Source organism: Phoxinus phoxinus (genome assembly GCF_949152265.1).
Source record: "Phoxinus phoxinus genome assembly, chromosome: 10".
Classification (NCBI taxonomy): domain Eukaryota; kingdom Metazoa; phylum Chordata; class Actinopteri; order Cypriniformes; family Leuciscidae; genus Phoxinus; species Phoxinus phoxinus.
Window position 1 is genome coordinate 14,848,066 of NC_136885.1, and position 24,680 is coordinate 14,872,745.

A 24,680-nucleotide genomic window follows, 5' to 3' on the forward strand; every position below is an offset into this window, starting at 1 on the left:
TGTTGTACAGGAAACGCACCCTTGCTGTGCACTAGCATGCTATGAATCAAAGTGAAATACTTAGTTATCAACATACTTGACTATCTATTTAATCTTGAGTTATATTACTGCATGCCTGTTTGTTGGTGTGTGTCCGATGACAGTCAGGGTCACATAGAGTGCTACAGCTGTGTGTGGGGATGAATATGGGACGTTGGGGTAACAGGCAGGGGTTGAGGGTTGTAGGCTGAGGGAGTGCAAGCAGGGGAGGGACCGTGCGTCCCATGCCAAAAACAACAGAGAAAGGGGACGGATGCTCCCGCTGGCTCTGCAGCCTGCACTCGAGGGAAGCTTAGCCACAACGTCCTCCCACCAACACTCCTAAACTCTGCAGCTGGGGGAAGAGAGGGAGAGATGTAGAAATGGAGAGATTGTGTTTAGGGGTCATGCACTGGTTGTCTGAGGTATTAAAATTTGTGTGACCCTTTCGATTCAAGTGGGGCACTTAGAGCCACAGACGTCTGAATATTTTTCGTTTTGTCGGCTTTAAGGCCTCGCGTTACACTGACGATACATTTTTTTTGAGGTTTTTAGAAACAGGAGATCTCCAAAAAAATGTGTGGGAGCAACAACAATATCTCTCCTCTTGTCTGCACCATCACAATTTTTCCATCACACCAACTGTTCAATTCACCTACAAGCATAGTTTTCCCAGGGAACTACTCCTGCCTGTCAGTACACAATCACTGGCCTGCTAAACAATGTTTTTCTTGGAACGATCCGCAGACAGCCACAGTTTCTTTATTATGCACTGGCAGAAATGTGTGGTGAAAACTCACTTTAGCCCAAAGAATAATCTGAATTCATGATATTGGGCTGAATATCATGTTACCTCTCGGAGCTTCTGGCGGCTTGTTTGTTTAACTTTAATGAAGTGACTTAACGGCACGACTATGAGGTTCCCATCTCAGCCTGTGTGAATTGCTCAAGGGAGACAGACGGATGGACAGAAAGATGAAGACAGTGTGAGAGGGAGAAAAGCAAAGAGTTTGCGAGACAGGCAAATAGAGTTGGAGAAAGTCAAATAGCTCACGGAAGGCAGAGCGTGAGAGTGAGACGAACAGCTTGAGAGATACAGACGGTGAGCGAGAGGAACAGGCAGCGTGAGAGAGAAAGTCTACGAGAAAAGAGGTGCAAAGTGAGCAGTGAGAACTCCACCACCCTTCAGCCCTTCCCTGCAGGACGCTGAAAGCTACACCCCTCCTGAGTGATCTCCAGGCCACGGTTCCTGGAAACGCCACTTTGAACTTAGTGCTGCCCTATAGACGCTTTCTCCTGAGATATGTAGGGTTCTGCTGAGATGGGGCTCAACGAAAAAGAGAGATTACTACAGCCACTGTAAAAGAATGTTGGTACGCGACGATACATATGTGAAATAAGGTAGAAAAATCATCAAGCACAAGTCTATAGTTGTGTCCCAAGTGATATACAATACACTTTGCACTTCTACTAAGCACTATGTACTCCATTTTATAAGGCTATTTTGTAATTCAACATCAGAGCCCGATAGCTCTGGTTAATTAAGTGCATCATCAAGGCATTTGAAGTGCACTTTTCTTTTTGGATTTTTTTAGTGGGAACACACTCAATCTATTAATACTACAAAAAGTAATAGAATAGTACGTTAACTGTCTGTACATGTTTGGCTCTAAGCAAATTTACGACAATTGTAAAAAAAAATTTTTACTAAATAAAAGTGTTTTTGTGTCCAAAAGCATAGTATTGTGAAAAGGATATGCCAAATATCCCCTGATGATTTACTTTTTCCGGTAGATTTTTGAAGTGTGGATCCAACCCACAACCCATTGCGCTTTAGAGGAGGATTCGGTTCAGAACTACAAACACAAATAAAAAGAACTGCAAGGTGCATGTGTGCGAGACCAATGGTTAATTCTGCCTACACGTGCTATCCGAATTATCGTAAATACGAGTTTCCTAATAAAAAATGTAATATGTGTAACGGACATAGGCCAGTTAGAGATATGCGTGTAAACCTCACTCCCCTGGCCTCAAGAGGCACACTAGTGATTGACGTTAGGGGCTGCGTCTTTAGCGTCCTTCTTAGTGCGCCCACCTCCCATGCCAGAGACGCCGGTGTGTGTCCCACTTGGAGCGGGTTGAGAAGGACTGGATACATTTGGTGCAGTGACCCAGATAGGAGTGAGGTTTAGGGGGTTCAGTGTAACAGAAGCAAGCTAGTAAGAACAGTGTGTGTAAACCTCACACCCTTGGCCTCAAGAGGCGCGCTAGAGGCTGCGGTCTTTACTCTAGCACATCCGCCTACCACAATGTTTCGAGTCTCGCTCGGAGTGGGTCGAGTAGGATTGGTTACAAATGAATGCCCTCTCAAGTTGTATTTACCATTGGGAAGCTTGGGGATTGTTTTGATACCCAAGTTCCAGAGTTGGGCGGACCAACATTTTAATCATGACGGAGGGGAGAACGATAACTGCTGTGACAGGTATGTTTTATTAGTTAAGTAGTGCATTTTTAAATATTCAAATAATCACTTGAAGCACATTGTATTTCTTATACACAGCAAAATACCTGTATTTGACAGTAATTCCAGAATCGTCAGCAAGCTGTCTATCTATATAGCCATGTGAATGTTTATATGGCTGTCAATGAATGGGTTAAATATTATTTTGGTTTTATAAATAGGTAGGGAATAAAGCAGGTGTCCTCCATGATTCCTTTTGTTCTACTCAATGCACTTATACTATGTATGCACTATGTACTAAATTTTATAAGGCTATTGTGTAATCCAACATCAGAGCCTGATATCTCCGGTTAATCAAGTATATCATCAGGGTATTTGAAGTGCACTTTTTCTTTTTGGAATTTTAGTGTGAACGCACTCAATTATACTACAAAATGTAATAGAATAGTGCATAAGTATGTGAATTTAAATATGATTTACCCAATAAATAGGCTTGAATAAAGCCGGTGTCCTCCATCATTTGTGTTGTTGTACAAGGCACTTATACTATGCACAATGTACTTGTAACGAAGAGGCAGAGTCGTGCGAATCCATTTGCAGTGAGTTTATTAGACAGCAAAGCACACAGAGATAAACAGAGAATAGCAGGGTTTAAGGGGCAATCCAAACTCAGAAACGATACCAGGCTAGGGTCGGGGCAGGCAGCAGATACTCAGAGACCAGGAAGGCAACGATCGGTAAACCAGGGAAATCCAGTGAACGTAGAAGGGAAATCCAGTGAACGTAGAATACTCCGAATAGCTTGAACGTGGCAGATGCAAGACCTCGCGTCGAGCACAGAGAGAAAGCAGCTTACATAGATAGGAGAAGTGGCTGCACCTGTGCAGGTGATTAGGAGAGAGGCTCCAACAGACAATGGGACAGCTGGGAGATGAAGTTCAGTATTCAGGAGAGGGAGTTCTTTGACGACCAGAGCGAGACACTGATGAAGAGTGATCTATGACAGAGCCCCCCTCCTGCGAGCGGCTCCCGAAGCGAGAACCAGCGCGCCGACGAGGTCTCCCACGGGGTCTAGGGGCTGGCTTCTCCGGATGACTCTGATGGAAAGTGGTGATGAGAGCTGGATCTAGGATGTCCTGAGAAGTTACCCATGATCTCTCCTCAGGACCAAATCCCTCCCAGTCAATGAGGTACTGCAATACCCTGCCTCTGCGTCTGGAATCGAGTATCTCCTTCACCTGGTAAGCCCCCTCGTCCTCGATGATGATGGGAGGAGAACTCTCTGCCGTGGTCTCCACCTGGCTCCCCTCTCTCCTCGGAGCAGCTGCAGGTTTAAGCAAAGACATGTGAAAGGTAGGGGAGATGCGATAAGAAGATGGTAAGGCTAATCGGAACGACACTGGAGTAATCTGTCTGAGGATCTTGAAGGGACCCACGAATCTGGGGCTTAACTTTTTACAGGGAAGCCGGAGACGTAGATCTCTTGTCGACAGCCAGACCCACTGACCGGCCACATACCTGGGACCCCCTCTCCTGTGACGATCCGCCTGTTCTCTGAGTCTGCGCACGGCTCGCTGTAGGTGGACATGAGCGTTGTTCCAAGTCTCCTCGCTCCTCTGTAGCCAGGCGTCAACTGTGGGGAGATCAGAGGGCTCACCTGACCAGGGAAATAGCGGAGGCTGGAAACCTAACACACACTGGAAAGGCGTGAGACCAGTCGAGGGCTTGCGCAGGGAATTCTGGGCGTACTCAGCCCAGACGAGGAAACGACTCCAGTCCTGCTGGTTTTTGTGGCAGTAGGTTCGTAGGAAGCGCGTGAGCTCTTGATTCAACCTCTCCACCTGTCCATTGGCCTGGGGGTGATAGCCAGAAGTCAAACTGATGTTGATATTGAGTTGTCCACACAATGACCGCCAGACCCGGGAGGTAAATTGGGGACCTCTGTCAGAGACGATGTCCTCTGGGAGACCATACAAGCGAAAGACATGTTGTAACAGGGCCTCAGCTGTCTGTAACGCTGTGGGTAATCCGACCAGGGGAATGAACCTGCAGGCCTTGGAGAAACGGTCGACCACTGAGAGGATGGTAGTGTAACCTTGACTGGGAGGCAGATCAGTAACAAAGTCGACCGCGATGTGGGACCATGGCCGCTGTGGTATGGGCAGAGGTTGAAGAAGACCAGCTGGCTTTAGATGGGAGGACTTGACAATATTGCATGTGGAACATTGCCGAACGAAGGAGATCACGTCAGCTTGGAGCGTGGGCCACCAGAAACGGTTAGAGACTAGATGTGTGGTCGCAGAAATCCCAGGATGTCCAGAACTGGGAATGTTGTGTACCCATTGTAAGACTCGGGTGCGGAGATTTTGTGGCACAAAGGTAAGGTTAGGAGGACACTCGGCAGGCGGTGGAATCTCCCTCAGGGCAGAAGTTATCTCGGTCATTATGTCCCACTGAACAGGGGCGACTATGAGAGACGAAGGCAGGATAGGTTCGGATGAAAGTGGCTCGAGGGAGTTGTCAAACTGGCGGGATAGGGCGTCTGCCTTACCATTCTTGGAACCAGGACGGTAGGTTATCTTGAAATCAAACCTGGAGAAAAAGAGGGACCATCTGGCTTGTCTGGAATTTAAACGTTTGGCGGATCTGATGTACTCCAGATTACGATGATCCGTGAGAACGGTGAAAGGCAGACGAGCTCCCTCCAGCCAGTGTCGCCACTCTTCTAGTGCTGCTTTCATAGCCAGAAGTTCCCTGTCGCCCACGTCATAATTTCGTTCTGCTGAGGAGAGCTTACGGGAATAATAGGCACAGGGGAACATCTTCGCTGGATCTCCATGCCGCTGAGATAGAATAGCACCGATGCCCGTGCTGGAGGCGTCCACTTCCACAACGAACTCCCGCTCGGAATCGGGATGGTGAAGGATGGGAGCGGTGGTGAATTTCTCCTTTAACTGGTTGAAGGCAGATAGGCTCTCGGGTGACCATTTTAACTGATGTCCCCCTCCCCTCAGGAGAGATGTGAGTGGAGCTGCGGTGATACTGAAATTTCGGATGAACCGCCTGTAAAAGTTGGCAAAGCCCAGGAAACGCTGCATCTCTTTAACGGTAGTGGGTTGTGGCCAGTCAACTACGGATCGAACCTTGCTGTCATCCATAGTTACTCCCTCTGCACTGATGATGTACCCCAAGAAGGAGATCTGCGTTCGATGAAACTCACATTTCTGCACCTTGGCATACAGATGGTTCTTGATGAGACGTTGGAGTACTGCTCGCACATCCTTAACATGAGATTCAAGACTGTCAGAGAAGATCAAGATGTCATCGATGTAAACGATTACCTTCTGGTTGAGCATGTCACGGAAAATCTCATTTACAAAGGCTTGGAACACCGACGGACTGTTGGAAAGCCCGAACGGCATGACCCGGTATTCATAGTGCCCCGTCGTTGTTGAGAAGGCGGTCTTCCACTCATCACCACTTCTAATACGGATCAGGTTGTATGCATTGCGCAAATCTAACTTCGTGAAGAATTTGGCGGTGCGGAGTTGTTCTAGGGCGGCCGGAACCAGGGGTAGAGGATAGCGGAACTTCACCGTGATTTCGTTGAGGCCGCGATAATCAATGCAGGGTCGAAGTCCGCCGTCCTTCTTCTTCACGAAAAAGAAACCTGCCGAAGCGGGAGAAGTTGAGGTTGTGATAAAGCCCTTGGCGAGCTGTTCATCAATATATGCTTTCATGGCGTCGGTCTCTGGCTGAGATAATGGATATACTCTTCCCCGCGGGAGGGTGGCACCTGGAATTAAGTCGATGGCGCAGTCACTGGATCTGTGAGGAGGTAGTTGATACGCTTTGTCTTCGCTGAAAGCCAGGGAGAGATCATGATACACAGCGGGTACACCTTGGAGATCAGGATCTTCAGAATGGGGGCGCGGCGGAGTGTTAACGATGGGAGCGTTAAAGCATCTCTTCAGACAGGCGTCGGACCACTGAGTAATCCTTTTATCAGACCACGAGATGGACGGATTGTGGTGTTCTAACCAGGGAAAACCCAGTATGAGGGGATGATGAGGTGAGTCAATGGTGAAGAAGTGAATGATCTCTGTGTGCTGGGTGTCCGTGATTAACGTGATTTCTTGAGTGGTGAATTGAACCCTGCCAGACCCTAAAGGGCGTCCGTCTATCGCCGCCACTGCCACCCGGGAATCACATGGAACGAGAGAGAGGTTATTAGATTTAGCAAAACTCAAATCAATAAAATTCCCTGCAGCTCCTGAATCAATTAAAGCACATGTTTCAATGTATTTATCATCAAAGTGGATCGTGACAACTAACACAAGAGAGTTAGTGATATGAGAACTGTGACTCACCGCAGCGGGGTCTCGGGAAGTGGGTCTGTTGGGGCAGGACGCCCTCCGGTGGTCAGACTGGGCGCAGTACAGACATAGGCGATTGCGCATACGTCTCTCTCTCTCTTCGGGGGTGAGACGCGTGAAACCAATTTGCATGGGCTCAGATTCCAAACCCGCGGAGGGAGACTCAGTTAATCGATGCCTAAGGGGTGTTCGTCGGGCTCGAATCAAATTGTCCAGGCGAATGGTTAGTTCCATCAACTGACTGAGGGTCTTGCCTTCATCCCGGCATGCCAGTTCGCCTTGCAGATCAGGGTTGAGACCTTTACGGTAAAGTAATTTCAGTGGATCGTCGCCCCAGCCTGTTTGCGCAGCGAGAGTGCGGAAGGTTAGAGTGTAGTCCGCCGCGGAGGATCCTCCCTGACGTAGCGACAGCAGCAGCTCGCCCGGTTCCTTACCACTGGCCGGGTGCTCAAAAACTTCTCTAAATTGTGCGAGAAAATGATCATAAGAGGGAAAGGTGAGATTACCTCCCGACCAGAGCGCGGTGACCCATTCCAGAGCTCTTCCAGTTAGAAGCGAACAGATGAAAGACACGCGGCTGTCGTCGTTTGAGTAAAAGTTGGGCTGTTGGTTCATGTACAAAGAGCATTGCAGCAGAAATCCCTTACATGTTGCAGCGGAACCATCATACTTTTCGGGCTGGGACAGACGTGGATTAATAGGTTGGGTACTCACGTTGGGAGGTGACTGAACCGGAGGTGCCGCGGATCGAACAGGATCGGTGGTTAGTGTCGTGAGGCTCCGCATGGATTTCACCAACTCATCGGTAAGTGTGGTTAACTTTTCCAGTTGTTGTTGATGAACGATCAGAACTGACGCTTGATTGGAGAGATCAGCGGTTAATTGTTGCAAAGCTGCTGGATCCTGTTGTGGAGAGGTCTTCTGTAACGAAGAGGCAGAGTCGTGCGAATCCATTTGCAGTGAGTTTATTAGACAGCAAAGCACACAGAGATAAACAGAGAATAGCAGGGTTTAAGGGGCAATCCAAACTCAGAAACGATACCAGGCTAGGGTCGGGGCAGGCAGCAGATACTCAGAGACCAGGAAGGCAACGATCGGTAAACCAGGGAAATCCAGTGAACGTAGAAGGGAAATCCAGTGAACGTAGAATACTCCGAATAGCTTGAACGTGGCAGATGCAAGACCTCGCGTCGAGCACAGAGAGAAAGCAGCTTACATAGATAGGAGAAGTGGCTGCACCTGTGCAGGTGATTAGGAGAGAGGCTCCAACAGACAATGGGACAGCTGGGAGATGAAGTTCAGTATTCAGGAGAGGGAGTTCTTTGACGACCAGAGCGAGACACTGATGAAGAGTGATCTATGACAGTACTCAATTTTCTAAGGATATTTTGTAATCCATTCCTGTTCTTTCCGACAACAAAGCACTTGAATGTGACAAGCTCGTAATCATGAGTTCAAAAGTTGGCATATCCGACAGCATGTGAAGGCAGCATTAGTAGAGATTCCCAAAAAGCGGTTTTAGTTATGGTTTGATATTTGTTTTTACTATTTTCTTGTATTATTTTTCCTTTGCAACACAAATTGTGAACTTTTACAAATATACAAATAGCACAACAGCAAAACAGATACAGTACATTTGGCAATTATTTAATGCATCATTATGCAAAAACCATGAGCGTTCTCAGCATGAAAGTCCCACAACTGACAGATCAACAGGCCCATTTTTTTCCAATACAGTAGGAAGAATATGTGAAGTGTCACAAGTGTGTATATGAGGGTGTAAACTGTTGGTGAATGTGATTTCACCAAGTACAACTTGTTCCTGGATTAACATCTCTGTTGATCCTGGAACAACATTCCAGTCAACCTGTCAGATTTAAGGGAGAAGTTTACAGCTTATGTGAAATTTAGGCTTACAACCAGTGTTAGGTGCTTCTACATCAGTGTTATTCACCTGATAATTCCCTCTGATTTTAGGGATAAATTATGGGGAGGGTTAGGTCTAGGGGTAGGGATATGATTAGAATTTCATTTTAAGACAGGAACGTTGTTCCAGGATCAACAAAATTATGTTGATCCATGCAGGAACGTGTCTTGGCAAAATCACAGTGACCGTTAACTGTGACAGGTTAATTGAAAGGCTGTTTTACGGTATTACGGCTTTATGACATGGTAGTTTGTTCTAAAAGCCTACTCAAAAGTATCTACTTTTTATTCTCAAAAAGAGTACCGGTACTCACTTTTAGAGCACATAAGTAGGCAAACTAGTACATAATATGGTGTTTTATATGAAATCACCATCATAGAGTCCATTCTAACATACTAACTGAGTAGAACGTGCTTGGTGCACATTATGTTTAACTGGCTATTTTAGTTAAGCATGCATTTGCATTAACTAATGTTATTGCATCCTGTAGATTTGAAAAAAAAATGTAATGCATTAGTACAATAAACTATAAAAAAGTCTGATTGAGATAACTTTTCACTTTAAGGGGTTAATATGCAGTTTCATGAATTTCAGTGAATATAATAAGAAGTTGTTTAATATACTCACTTAACGGAGTATAACTTTGCAACCACTTACCGGTACCTTAAAAATTTGGACAAATCAAAAATCTGTTTTTATACAACAATTTCATTTGCCACTGGAAACAGAATGAGTGAGGTCTGTGCGAAGCCTTTTTTACATAAAAAGATTTAAGTACAAAACAATGTGTGCATGTGTGCGTGTGTGTTAGAGCAGGTATGTGAATGTGCACCTGCAGTTCACGCCTATAACAGGCATCTGCTGGACATTAGAGAGGTGACGGCGGGTCGCTGTTTGTCTGTTCAGGATTCGGCTGACTCTCAGCACCACACATGACGGGCTGCTGTTTAATGGTGAACTAGGGAGAGGCTGCATTATTCACTTGGACAACAATAAACTAGCCTGAATCATCTGAATCTGAATCATACATATACAGTTATCAAAGAATACAAATATTTAAAAATTGTAGCATCTCCAAATGACGATTGTGTAAAATCTAAGGAAATTAATCTGACTAAAAAGGTCTATAATATTTACTTGTTGAGAGGCAACATAGTGGAGATAATGAGATTTAGACTACACCTTTTTGTTAATTATATGTCTAAATCAAGAGCGAAAAAATCCAATTGTGTAAGAAAGATTAACTTAAAGATATATTCTCTGAACAGGGCCATTGTTTATTTTTCTCAAGATGCACGCAGTAACATTTTATTCCAAGTTGCTTTCAGTTAAAACAGCTCAACGTGAATTTTAGTCTGGCACTACTTAAGTCTTCTCAGTGAAATCAGATTAATATCTTCAATAGAAGTATACTTGCTTCTCAAAAACAGGATTTTTAATGTTTTACTGGAAAACAAGACAAAAATCCTCATTCGAAATGTTCTTTATGCAGACTTAATAAAGCACTAAAGATGGTGTTTATAAATGGTGATAGGTAACCTCATAACAAGGTTTCCCAGAACTTCCTAAATTCCCGAACACGCGCTTAATCAGTGAAAATAAATAACCCTCCGTCAAATTTCCACTCTGATCTAGGATCAGACAGAGTGTACCAAAGTGTGTACTATGGGAAATCACCTCTAACATTTACAGACAATTAATGAGTCATTAATAAAGTCGGTCATCTCCCACTGACCACATCCTTCACTGCACTTCTCCATGTCTGTGTTCTCCATTATAGGTGGGGTTGGCAGACCTCAGCTGCTACGGCGTCAATGTGATCTGTCACAAGAGAATTCCCTTCATCCTCTCCATCTAAAAAGTTTTGCCTTGCCTTGCCTACCTGGTAGAGCCCTCTGTTTGAGTGGTCAAAACAACAAAAGCTGCTCTATGCATTGCCTTGCATATATACGGTAATGTATCGGTTCAGCTCAACAGAGTGTGATAGCCAAGGGCAACAGTTATTTTTGAACTTCAGTCAGTAGAACTTTCTGCACTCAAAATCAACTCAGCGGCACCTCTGAAATGAACCACACGGTGACATTTAATTTTCCAAGCGTCTTCTGCCAGAGTGATGAGCCAGCAAACGATATGAGAGGACTACTTCCTGTCTCCACTAGTTTCCTCCAAATACTCCATCATATTGTGATTGCTGTGTGGTTTAATGCTCAGAGAGGCAATTATGGAGAGAACGTCCCAATGGTCCAGGTTACCCCAAGTTCTCGGTGGCCCAGGGAGGGGAGAAGAACAGAGATGATTTACACAGCTCATCCCTCAGAGACCGCCAACTGTGAGTCACAAAATCTCTGCTCGTATGAGTCAGTGGAACAAGGTCGCCGCTCATCCAGACGAGCGAATGTGGAAAGCGACCAGCAAGAGAAACAAACTGACTGATTTAAAGAAACATTGTTCCAGCTGATTGAGCAAGTCGTCCTCTGATAACTATCCATAAAACATTTTCCATCTAAACTGGGTGTGTTTATGTTTATCTAAGATAAAATGGGGGAAGGTTTCAAATGTTAGTGAGATGTAGGGAACAAAGTCAGATCGTCGGAAAATCCCATTCGTTTTCTCTATAGAGAAATTGCTTTTTAATGATAATGAACAAACCTTTCATACCATGAAAGATGGCATGCAAGTGAAGATATATACTAGAAGCCAAGAGTCAGTGTGATTGCATTTATATAAATAATCGCTGATGATGTCATTAATAAAAACACAAGAGATGGGAATGCTTTGCAACAAGAGGCTAAGGTTTGTGAACAAACTTTGATGTTGGCTTGACAAGCCTGAACCTCCAACCGAGACTCGAACTCGGGTAGCTTTGTGCAGAGCTGCAGTATGTCTGCTCAAAAAGCTATTGCTCCCGCATAAATTATTCTTTTTATCAGTTATTTTGTCTATGGGTCATTATATTTGTGTTTGGCATGGTAATGGATATGACGATGTTGATATGTTTGGTCTTGATGGAATAGATCTGGTACGCTGCTGCTGTTATTGCTGCTGCAGAGCAAGTACGGGACTTGCTACTGCCAATACATACAAGACATGCTGCTGCTGTACAATATAGTATACATCAATTATCCGTAGAAGATTTTATACAGGTGGAGCTGGGGAAGGTGGAGGGTTTCTGAAAGCGTGCTGTAACTGCTACAGCAAATGCTGACCGAGTATTTGAAGGTTGAGCAGCGAGCTCATTGTCTACTGATAAAGCAGGACCGTTTAAAACAGTTCACTCGATCAATAAGAGTATCTGGGAATGCATTTATTTGGTCATTTAAACTGAAGGAAACAGTGGACTTCAAAGATTTCTTAGAGCCAATGTAAATCTATGGGATTTTGTTTTAGTTTTGAATGCAATTCGAAAAAAATAGTTTTCCAATCAGTCAGAAAAGATATAGCACACTAAGTCAGGACAGCCTGAGGGTCTTCTGCCTATTGTGTTCTGCAAGATGGTCATGTTGTTAGTGTCAAAATCCCATGATCAGTGACTAGTCGACGTCAAGGTTAAAGCGTCATGGCAGAGCTTTAAAGTCGACTAGTCGGTGCAACCCCATAATGTTTAAATTATTTTATATTTAGTTTCTATATATTCTAGATTACATTAAATTACATTTTTATACTTATAGTAGTTCAATCCCTCATTCAAGAATTTAGTTTCAGTGTTGTTCCTTGTTTTGTGTTTTCCTAAATAAACCAATTTATTTGCTTCAAATTAATCTCGATGAATTTTGTCATCTCTAAAACAATGGAAATTTGTGACCAAGGTCACTCAAAAAGTGGGTGACCACTTTCAGAGATTTTTAGATTCAGCAGTATTTTAATTAAATGCATTTAAAATATGTATTTACTTTTGAGTATTTTGTACTTTGTCGGGACAAAACATAATCAAATGTTATTTGTAATTAAATACTTTTAGAGAGCATTTTGTATTCTCAAATAATACAAGAACGTTCATCACCAGGTTTAATAAGACAAATATAGCCTATCACAGTTTTTGTCTAGATTAAACTAAATCACGTGACACATCCCGTTGAATAGAACGGGAAGAAAAAAGCTACCTTTACCTGAAAAAACCTTGATGTCTAAATGAGCTTCAAAAACAATGCAGACATTTTATCAATGTGCTTATGGATGACCAGGATAGTCTATAGGTCAAGGAAAAGGCAAGCCTTGCATTTGTTTTCTTATCTGTAATGATGATACTTTCTTCCTTATTCACATCATCAGTCACAAAATTATTAGAAGAGTAAAGAGGGAAGTGGAGAGACCGCATTTCTTTTACATGGGTTATAAATCAGGAAGGTAATAAATCGTGTGTTAAATGACTTCTTGCCCTCAGCGTATATCATGGGAACGAACCAAATGAAGCCCTATATACCCAGAGGACAAAGGAATGCTTCTGTTCATAACCATGATTTGTGAATGGTTCACGAGCTGTCAGCTTCAGAGACACAAAGTGGAAGACGGGAGAAAGGGGGCAGCAGAGGTTGAGTTATAGGGAACAGCGCCCTCTAGGATCCTCACAGAGAAAGCATTCAGATATTTAACCTGTCATGGGGCCCATTTTTGAAAGGAGAAAGGATTTTATTGATAGGCTATGTCCAGTAGTGCATTGCTGTTATGATGCCTCTTAAAGGGACAGTTCAGTTCAACCAAAAATTAAGTGTGTGTGTGTGTGTGTGTGTGTGTGTGTGTGTGTGTGTGTGTGTGTGTGTGTGTGTGTGTGTGTGTGTGTGTGTGTGTGTGTGTGTGTGTGTGTGTGTGTGTGTGTACTTGGATTGATGAAATACAGAGCACAAATTCTGAATATGGGACCATACAACTAATCAAGCAGTTGATGGGCCCATGCATTGACTTCCATAGTAGCATATGGAAATGTTCTTTTTTTTTTTGGTGAACAAAATTAATAAATGGTGTGGTTATTTTGATACATTTTTAGGTGATCAGTAGGCTAGCCGTTATTGCCTTTGTAGGCCATAAACGTCAATTTTGAAATTATAAGGCTTTTGTAGGCAGAAAAAAACAACATATTTTGTTTCAAAATATTTATTTGCATAGATATTTAGTATAGTATGTTTTATGCTTCGATTCACTTAGGCCTAAAAGACAGCTAAATAAAATGTCAATTTATTGATGGTCAAGGTGGGAAGGGAAAGGGGTCAAAAACAAAAGGTAAAAGCACAAATTCCTTTTATACATAATGGTTTCAACAGTTTCAAACGTGTCAGTAATTATAAGTTCGATAAGTCGAAGACGCCGGAACTCGAGTGCTTTCCATTGCGATTAGGTAGGCTTGCGATTAGGCAATTAAGCAGACGTTAAAAAGTTCCCTTAAAGAGTCTTCTGCCCTGAAAGTCATTATGTAATTCAAACACTGTCTGTAAATACCTGTAGATCACCAGTAATCCCTGATTGCTTTCTTCTGCTGGTATAGGTACTTCGTGCTCCACTCGGGTGCTGACACACCAGCAGATGTCGCTGTTGTATTGTAATTTGTAAATTCCGAATATTAGCAGCCATTCACTGGGTCGTTGACCGGCATGCTTGCTTGTCCTTAGTTATTAAGTAACACGCTAACAGCATTGAGGTTTACTTCTGTGACTGCAATATTTTTGCTTTTTGGCATTCAGTAGCCAGAGTAGGCTTCCAAATCCTCGATTAGCGATTTTGCATGTGCTTTGAACACAGCCTGGCTATTGGAACAGGGCAAGTCTTTCTGAGAAAACCTGGATGCAGATCCAAAGGTTGGAAGCTTTATGGTAGTGAGGTGCTCCTGTTGTGCGTAGCATGCTTCACTGGAACTTCCTGACAGGCCAGAGAAAACAGTCAGTGTGATCACTTCCTCTCTCTCTCTCTCTCTCTCTCTCTCTCTCTCTCTCTCTCTCTCTCTCTCTCTCTCTCTCTCACACACACACACACACATACACACATAAAGAGTTTGCTATCATTTGCACTCATACTATACTTTTTTAGCGGTTCGTGAAGTAATTAGGCTACTTATTCAAAATAAATACCTACCCAAGAGAGTATGCGATTTCAGATGCAAACGCACTTACGACTGCACCTAAAAAGTTTTTTTTTTTGTCATGATTTGAGCATTAAGAAACAAAATGTAGGCCTATGAGACAGTTGTTGTCAGATTTCAAATGTGAAATTTAACCGTAAGTTTAGTGAACAACTTTGGAGAATTTGATGTTTCCCCATTAAAAGGGGTCAGAGCTGCCCGAGAGACGTTTCAAAGATGGCCGCCGAGTGAAACAACTTTGTCTTTAAATAAACACACCGACTTTTTGGGACCTTATTCACCGTATCCCCAGAGTTAGATAAGTCCATACGTACCCTTTTCATCTCCGTGCGTGCCGTAACTCTGTCTGACGCTCCCACCGCTAGCCTATAGCTTAGCACAAAGACTGGAGGTAAACGGTAAAAATTTTCCTATTTACATTTTGTGATTTGTATAGTTACAGCGTGTACAAATAACAAGGTCACATGAGACACAGCCATCTTCTAACCGTATACATACTGGGAACTATATTCTCAGAAGGCGAAGCACTGCTACTTGGCGCAGAAGTAGCAGCGCTTCGCCTTCTGAGAATATTGTTTCCATGTACGGTAAGAAGATGGCTGTGTCTCATGTGACCTTGTTATTTGTACACGCTTGAACTATACAAATCACAACATGTAAATAGGAAAATGTTGCCGTTATTTTGTCACTTAGCCTATTGGGAGCAGTATGCTAGCTGGAGCCGTTTACCTCCAGTCTTTGTGCTAAGCTAGGCTAGCGGTGGGTGCGTCAGACAGAGTTACGGCACGCACGGAGATGAAAAGGGTACGTATATGGACTTATCTAACTATAGGATACGGTGAATACGCTAAAGTCCCAAAAAGTTCCTTTAAGGGTCTTTGATTCTAGAAATCAAATCTGCACTTTTAAAATTTTCAATAAAAGCAAACTAGTCTCACAGTCCCTAGATAGTTCACCCGCACACCGCCTTCACCTTCTCGCCCATCTCCACGGAATGATGCAGGGACAGATCCCGTTCCAGAAACAGCCTTTTCTGTTCACTGCTGGCGAGTCTGCAGGTGAGCCATGTGGAGAGAGTGCAGCTCAAGATGCCCAGGCTGGCCAGGCAGAGGAAGGCCAGGTGCAGAGAGTACAGGCTGTTCGCCCGTTTCACCATCGCTCGCACAAACTGGACGTTGAGAATTCCCCCAATAAGTCCGCAGATGCAACAGGCTGAAAACAGGATCATCTGTGATGTGAGGCGGAACAAAACAAGAATGAGATAACGGTAATTACACATTACATTATAAAAGTTTTGTTTTACATGATAGTGTATCATGAGAGTGATAAAGCAGGGACTACAGACAATGTTTACAAGTTGATGTCGGCTTACAGTGGTTATCTCTGTGAAAGTGTGTATAGATTAGATAAGAAGTATTTATGTTGTTAGGATGTGTGTCACTATCCTCTCACAGTTGGTCCAGTTCTCTTCTTCGCACACAGTATCCCACATAGTCCACAGACAAGAAACTGGGGGGAAAAAACAGATGTGTTACTGAATCTAAATTTAATTCTAGTACAGTTTTATACACATTCTGGATATCATATTTTAGTTGCTAATTGGAAATTGTAAAGTTGAAAATCAGTCTAGTTACCTCCATACTTAAAAATAAGAATAATTACAGAATTTAAAGTATAAATTAAATAAAATTCGTAATGTAATATAATAAACTTTATTTAAAGTTCCCCTGCAGTCAATAATTGTATCCCTTAAAACTCATCATTGATCATCATCTTTTGGTTTCGGACGTCATATACACGACTCTATGGTGTTGACTGATGAATTTGCACATGATTTGTCTATATAAAAATACCACATAGCCATATAAACAACATTTTCACCACAGGGGGTCTATAAGTACTAATGTAAATGATTATAAATTAATAATTGATTAACAATAAATAAACAAATAATAATTATATATAATATTTTTATATAAATTTGACAGAAATGTTGATACATTGTATGTATACTTCAAAGCAATAATAATATCAGGTTTAAGAAAAAAAAGTGGTAGGAATCACATTAATTGAGTAAAAATCAGCACACAAGATAATTCACCATTTACACTTTCTAAAAGTGAAATTAAAAACTTTTTAAAAATATTTTTTTATATATTTAATATATATCTTTTAATATATATATATACATATATATATATATATATATATATATATATATATAATTCAGATTCATGTCCATATTATTATTCAGACTCAAATATAGTCATATAAATCCCATGCAGAAGATAAATGAACAATCTCTAACTTACACACGCGCCACTCCACACCGGTGTAGAAAAGGAGGTTTGGCTCTTCTGCGGCCACAGGGCTTGTGTGATCCCCAGCACACCCATAGAGATGCAGGACACCCCGAGTCCCATATGAAAGACAGAGAGGACCAGCAAACTCCAAAGATGCGCTTGCTTGGTGCACATGCTCCTCCGGGCATCATTCCTCAGACTGTGAGAAAAAGTCAGAGGGAGAAAATCCCTCTCTCACCTCGCCAACCAGCTATTACAGATCTTCTACTACACATTACAGCTTTAAGAAAACACTGTTTAGTTTAAAGTTTTAACTCAGGGGTCAGTTTTGTCTCCTAAAAAGCTTGAATCTGTGTGCTGCTCCTGCTTTTCACTGCATATAAATGCATGTTTCAGAACTCTTATAAGCAGTTGGATATGTTGGTCACATGACTGCCTGATCTTTAACACACAAACCATAAAGAGACACAGTCTTATAGCAGCCTAACTTCTCTGAAGACTTATTCTTAAAAATTAGTACTTAAAGGGTTAGTTCACCCAAAAATGAAAATTATGCCATTAATTACTCACCCTCATGTTGTTCCAAACCTGTGAGACATTCGTTCATCTTCAGAACATGAATATATTTTTAATGTGATTTAATCTTTTAAATCTGAGAGCTTTCTGTCCCTCCATTGAGAGCCTATACAACTACCACTTTTAAGCCCCAGAAAGGTAGTAAAGACATCATTAAAGTAATACATGTGACTCCAGTGGTTTAACCTCAATTTTATGATGCGATGCAAGTGCTTTGTTCATGCAAAAAACTAAAACAAACATAATTTACCACTTTATTTACCAAATATTAATCTCCAACGCGCGTTCACGCAACAACTGCTCTTGAATCAACACAACATGCATGGGTCGTGGACGGTGCTCTCGTGAACGCTTGTTGGTGATTGAAATTTCGTAAATAAAGTTATGTTTTTTTGTGCAAACAAAGCACTTGCGCTTAAGGCTAAACCACTGGAGTCACGTGGATTACTTTTATGATGTCTTTACTACCTTTCTGGGGCTTGAAAGTGGTAGTTGCGCAGGCTGTCAAAGGAGGGACAGAAAGCTCTCAGATAGCCTAAATAAAATAAAAAAGATTCTGAAAATGAACAAAAGTCTTATGGGTTTGGAACTACTTAAGGGTGAGTAATTAATAACATAATTTTCATTTTTGGGTGAACTAAAGGGTTAGCCTTTAAAAATGCCTTAAAAAAATTATTTCATTAATTACTCACCCTCATGTCCTTCCAAACCTGTATTGGCGTTTTTACCTCTGCGGAACACAAAATAAGGTATTCTGAAGAACATCTTTTGCCTACACAATGAAAGTCAATGGGGTCCAAAACATAATTTTTCGGTTAACTTTTAAGTCTAAATATTAGAATAATTCAGTAAGTTCACCTTCTTAGTCCCTTAATAGCAACATAACTGCTGGAAGTGACTTCCTCGCTGTTTCTATCTGACAAAATTAGTATAAATGTATAGTTTAACAAATGTATTATGACAGCCATGACTCTGAAATAGCTCGGTGAGGGGTGAGAAATATCTATTTTTATCTTTCGTCGTTACATAAACTCCAGATACATGGCCCACTATCTATACGCTGATGTGTTCAGATGCCCCTCAGTGAGTATAACACTGCTCGGCCACCCTCTGCATGTGATCCGGTGAAAGGGTCCTGCGATAAAGCCAGTCACATCCCATTAATCTCAGTTTGATGTGCCTCAGTGCTCATGAAAAAAGGGACTCTGCCACTGCCGAGTGGCCGCTCTGTGCTGATCTACCTCCAGGCACTTCTCACTCACTCTCCGAGATCTGCAGCACAGGATGAGATCTCTCCGCCTGAAAACATTCATTAAAATGTGTTCAATTGGTCCACTGTATTTTTAAGACCAAGCATGCAGGCTAAAAATGTAGCTAGTTAAATGATACAGTGTAGTTCATTCAGTATTATTCAGCTTTTTAAATAACGGCATTATAAAAACATTTTAATTTTGCTTTATGGTGACCATGTTAGCCACATTTCAGGAAAGAAACGATAACACTACACTGCAGGTCACTGCGTTGAAGCAGTGCAATGTGAAGCCTGCTGGTTTCCCTTTTGTGCCTCTGAAGTGTGAAGCCAGTATGTTTTCCGGTCATTACCCTTGTTTTTCCTCATTAACTTGGTGCCCTGAAAGTTCTAATCTGGATGGACATACAGCACATCTTGCCCACACAATACTTAGCACAGAGAGTAAACTCTCATCCTAACCTATATTCAGAAAAGTTTTACCCTTTGTTTCACTGTTGTATTGTATTATATTAACCCTAGGCATATACCGTCCTCGGGTCTTTAGTGACCCGGGACGTCATATACCCTCCTCCTCAATCGTTTTTTAAAGTTAGACATCAACCTTCTCAGTATTCCTCAATCAATTCATTATGAAATATATAACAAGAATTTTTTTTTATATGTAATGATTGGTGAAACATTCATGCATTTAACGGTTACTTTACGTGATTGAGGATAAATATTTATTTTACAAATTTTGTTGTACAACTTTGCTGGGGGGGGGGGGGGGGGGTTGGGAGTTTTCACTTTAAAATTGCAAGTAAATTTCACAAAAAATTACAAAGAAATGGCAAGTAACACATTGAATAAAACATTACTTAACATTTTTAAGTAATATTTTATATAGGCTAGTATTTTCTGGTAAAATGTTGGCTAATAGGCCTATATGTTTTATTTACAACTTTAAAATATATATATTTTTTATAGTGGTATGACTGCATGGCAGATACAGTTCTGATTCTAAACATCTGATAAAACACAGCTGACTTGACTGCTTAACTAATCATTAAAAATAAATATAGCAAAATGTATTTGAAAACATTTATTTTATGCAAAGTATACTTTCAAATACATTTACTTGTGGGCTACCCTGCAATTATACTGTTGGTATACTTAAAGTCTGCTAAATTGGAACAACTAATTTATACTTAATGCACTTTAATTATCCAGAAGTAGTGATGAGGTCCAACTAAATATATATTTAAGTATATTTGATCGTGCTAAAGTGGAACTATTGCAAGTATACTTTTATAAATCGTCCCCTTGGAATTATAAGGTTATATCTGCATTCTGACTGGTTTTGAGATATTGAGCTTTAAAGTTTTTGCATTCCATTCGACTGTGTAGAAATAACCTTTTTATTTTCTAAATAAAAAGTTCCAAAATGTACACAACTTAAAAAACAACATCACATAATGTAAATAAGTTGTCACAGAATAAGAACATGTGAATAACTAAATTTTGACAAAAATGTCAGATAGAACCTTATAATTCCAATGGGGATGAAATATCTTGCAATTAAAGGCTGATTTTACGGATCATACTATTCTAATAGTGATATTAAAACACATTTTATGCTTAATATTAAGGAAATGTGCAATAATGAAGTACACCAAATCAATTTAATTATAATGTTTATTTCAGTAAGTCTCAAGTGATATGTCAGAAAATATGTTCATGGATTTGTAGTATACTTGGTATGAAATAAACGTATTTTAAATTTGTATACGTTTTGTTTTCACTTGGGTTATCAATTCTCAGGTCACTACAATTTCCTTTGACACAAAGCCTAATGATTTATCAGTATACGGGAGCACAAGCCCCAGTGAAATACTGTTGTGGCTCTATAAAATATTACTAAGGGGATCATTTTCAAAAGTGTCTAGCACCACCATTGGTTTTGGATTATTTTAATGGTTGTTTTGTCTCCCTGTAGTAAATAATTGTATCCCTTAAAAATCATCTTTGATCACAAAAATTACATATTTAAAAGTTTTTATTATTATTATTCATGCCTTAAAATAGATTGAAACTAAACCCTTGCCTTATTTAGTATACAAGGTTCCAAGTAATATAAGCCCCGCCTCCACTCACTCACACCAGCTCAGAGATCCACTCGATTGTGAGACTCTTTGGTTTACTGCAGTTTTAAGGAGAAAATACTCAGCAATGGTGTCGACTTTGCACATCATGGTTTGTCTTAAAGCATTTAAAAAACACCACATAGACATATAAAAAACATTAAAAGCTTGATTTTCACCACAGGGGGACTTTAAAATCACATTGAGGCCCCTTAGGCAAGCATGGACCACTGTTTAAGAACCACTGATTTGTACTTTTTTTTCTGATCCAAAACCCCCTAATACAGAATGATACAGATGAATATGAACATGTATGTTTTTGACTGAAAAGCTTGAAGGAACATAAACAAGTCTCAAAAACTCTTAAGATTAAGGATAACCAAGAAATCCCTGCAGTTGTTGTTATGAATACACTACAGGTTGTTTTTGGTTGGCAAGTATAATGAAAAGTTTTCAGCCATAATATGATGGTATTTTAATTTTGATTCTCAGGGAGAAACTCTTAATTGAGCTTATTGGATCACGTGTGCTTATAATAATATTCATCTTAGCCTTTAGGTCTAAATAATGAACACCTTACAAAATACTTTTATTCTACCCCATTTCATTGTAGGTAATGACCTTAATTCTTAAAGCTGATTTGGCTTTGCTCTATTGCTCAATGGATGCCAAAGGTGAGCTGCTTGCAGAATGGAACAAATCAGTCCTTGCAAATTTCTTAGCTGCTTTGTGAGGTACAACGTAAAATTTCCTCACATACCAGACAATATGATGTAACTCCATATAGTTTGAAAACAACAGCTAAAGCTTCTCACCAAAAATTCAAAGAGCAGTTAATGATGTTTTGGCAAGGCACAGTTTCTATGTTACTGGCTGTTTTCCACTGCTCTCGTGCTGAAAAACGCTCCATTATCTTAACTGGGCCTCCCACTCTTTTAGTAGACCCGCTGAAGTATAATTGCATAGAACCAAACGTTAAAGGATGAAAAAAAATGTAAATTCAGACCATCATTGAGGTTTTTGAGATCCTAATATATGTGACTTGTAGTTACGTACCAGTCAGTATCGGGGGTAACATGGAAAGTTACGTAATCAGAGCATATTTTTAAGTAAGTAGTAAAGTAAAGAACACCATGCCTTTACTTTACTACTTGTTACCATGCCGAACAAAGCTGAACAAATCGACCATGTCTACCTCCTGATTCACTGGGTCCCAAAGCACCACTCTGCCATCCTTACGGCAGAAAAACAAGAACCTCTGGTGAAATTTGAATGAACTGATTGACCAACTTGGGAGGGCCTGAAATATTTACTCCCAACGGGGTAGTCTACTGGCAGATCTACTTTCCCCTCAAGCTAAGGACAAAATGGCCTTCAATGCTCCGTAGAAACATTGGCAGTACTGGGTCCTACCCTTTGGGCTTCATGGGCCCAACCATTAACAACAATTAACAGTACACTGCGGCTTACTTTGATGACGTCATCGCCCACTCAGAGAGCTGGGAAGAACATCAATCTTGATTGCGGGAAGTGCTGTCTGCGCTACGTCCGGCTGGACTAACTTCCAACCCCCACAAATGTCACCTGTACCTCTCCGAGACATGGTACCTGGTTTACTACATCGGCCGGGACATTTTTGGGCCCTCAGCCCACCACCAAAAAACATGTATGCGCCTTTCTGAGGTTAGCAGGGTCTCAAGCACTGGCTTGTCCCTTTACTACTTGACTATGAAGGGACAGCCAGATAAGGTGCAGTGGAGCCCAGTGGCAGAAAGAGAAACCTTATGTCTTCCCTGTTCTCCATACTACAGACTTCTTGTTGAATTTCACCCAGCAGATGGATGCTTCTGATATGGAGCAGGGAGCTGTCCTGTCTCAAACCATCAAAGGGGAAAAACATCCAGTGACTTATATCAGCCGACAGTTATTATCAGCAGAGACAAGGTATGCTGAGGTGGAAAAAGAAAAGCTGATCATAAAGTTAAGATACTACCTCCTCAGCCAGCCCTTTAATCTTGGGACCGCTCATGCACCCCCTCCAATGGATCTCAAAGGCAAAGGACACTAATACAAGGGTCACCAGATAGTTCCTATATAGCCCTTTTGTGGCTCCTTTAAAGGTAATGCTGATGGTTTGTCCCAGATGTTCTCTGGCTGGTCAGGTCTGGTAAAGGTCATTCCTGCCCCCTATCCAAACAGTAACCATTTCTCCCACCAAGAAGAACCACATGCAGGCATGAAACATCGTGAAAGATGTAATCAATCAAAATTTGTGATAAATGACAGTGACAGTTAGTGTATCATGCAAATGAAGCATGTTTGTTAATTATTCAGTTAACGGGTATTCATAATGTATGAAATGAAAAGACTAAAGATGTAAATATGTAAAAGAGTATGTAAATTTATGTAATTATGAAAAGTGAACTACATTGTTTTCTATGTAATCTATTCAAAAATCTAAAAAATGATGGTGAAACATTAATACACAGAACTTTCCTCAAGAAACCTCTGTCTTTTATTTGGGTCAGTGCTAGACTTTAATTGGGTCTTCAGTTTGCAAACTTCTCTCTATATGACCAATCAGAGAGCTCTAGTCCCTCCTCATCGCATGCTGAGATTTGGAGTGGGTCAGTGTTATCTAAAATAACACACTAACAGCCCCCGTGGGCTGTTAGACAGAAGACCATTCAATTAAGTCCAGAGTTTTGGACATCAATCACATTAATATCATGTAGATGGTTTGTAATTGTCCATTCATAATCAAAAGAGATTGTTCATCCATCCAACAATTTTAATTCTGTCATCGATTACTCACCCTCATGTCGATTCAAACGTGAATGAGAACACAACAGAAGAATGTTTCAACTGTTTTTGTCCATACAATGAACGCCAATGGGAACGTCCAGCATTTTTTACGTTTCACAGAAGTTAGTCAGTCCTACAGGTTTGGAATAGCAATGATTAGGTTTTTTTAATGAACCATCCCTTAGTTCAAAAAGCATCTATTTCTCAAAGATTGACTTTATGGTAGCCCATTCCTTTAGCATACTTGACTTTCTCCTGGGATTTTATGCCGTAATTATTTAGTACATAATCATGACTTGGTAAAAGGCCAATACAGCTTAGCTGAGCTGAACATTTAGAGGGTGACACTGAACAATGAAGCTCTTAGCAGGATAAGGCCTTGGTAAACATGCAAGTTAAATATGCAACAGATACCACAGAAAAGGGTGAAGTACATTTTGGTGAGCTAACATGTTTAGGAAAGGTTGGGAATTTTTAGAGACTTTGCTGATGTGTGACTGAGAACGCCTGAGATCTCTAAGCAACGGACAGTACTTCCTTTTGAAATAGTTCAGAGAGCCTAGCATGACTGAAGGCTAATGAGCTTTATAAGTATCCTGTACTGTAAATGAAGCTGTGACATTGAGGTCACTGGAAAACCCATTGGTGTCAAAATAATGGCATCATCTTTAAATCAGTGAAAGGAAGTGAGGCTGAGCTGCACATCGCTACACTAGCCAGAATGCAATATAGTGTCATGTGCAGTTATGATATGCTGCCCATTGTGCATTTCCCA

At 41.2% G+C, this 24,680-nt stretch overlaps 1 protein-coding gene across 3 annotated transcripts; it reads right to left on the reverse strand.

Annotated features, from left to right (window-relative positions):
- Positions 1 to 13,862: 13,862 nt before the first annotated feature.
- On the reverse strand, positions 13,863 to 24,035 carry tmem196b (transmembrane protein 196b). Of its 3 annotated transcripts, XM_079626617.1 has the most exons (6): positions 23,916 to 24,035; positions 18,421 to 19,027; positions 17,162 to 17,351; positions 16,302 to 16,358; positions 15,823 to 16,077; positions 13,863 to 14,629 (listed from the first exon to the last, which is right to left on the reverse strand). In XM_079626617.1, the coding sequence occupies exons 3-6, from the start codon at positions 17,324 to 17,326 to the stop codon at positions 14,579 to 14,581; spliced, it is 528 nt and encodes a 175-aa protein (XP_079482743.1). In that variant the 5' UTR covers positions 17,327 to 17,351; positions 18,421 to 19,027; positions 23,916 to 24,035; the 3' UTR covers positions 13,863 to 14,578. The 3 variants fall into 3 exon arrangements, with proteins under 3 accessions (XP_079482743.1, XP_079482744.1, XP_079482742.1); XM_079626618.1 differs by lacking the exons at positions 18,421 to 19,027; positions 23,916 to 24,035 and having other exon boundaries at positions 15,806 to 16,077; positions 17,162 to 17,825; XM_079626616.1 differs by lacking the exons at positions 18,421 to 19,027; positions 23,916 to 24,035 and having other exon boundaries at positions 17,162 to 17,804.
- Positions 24,036 to 24,680: the final 645 nt, after the last annotated feature.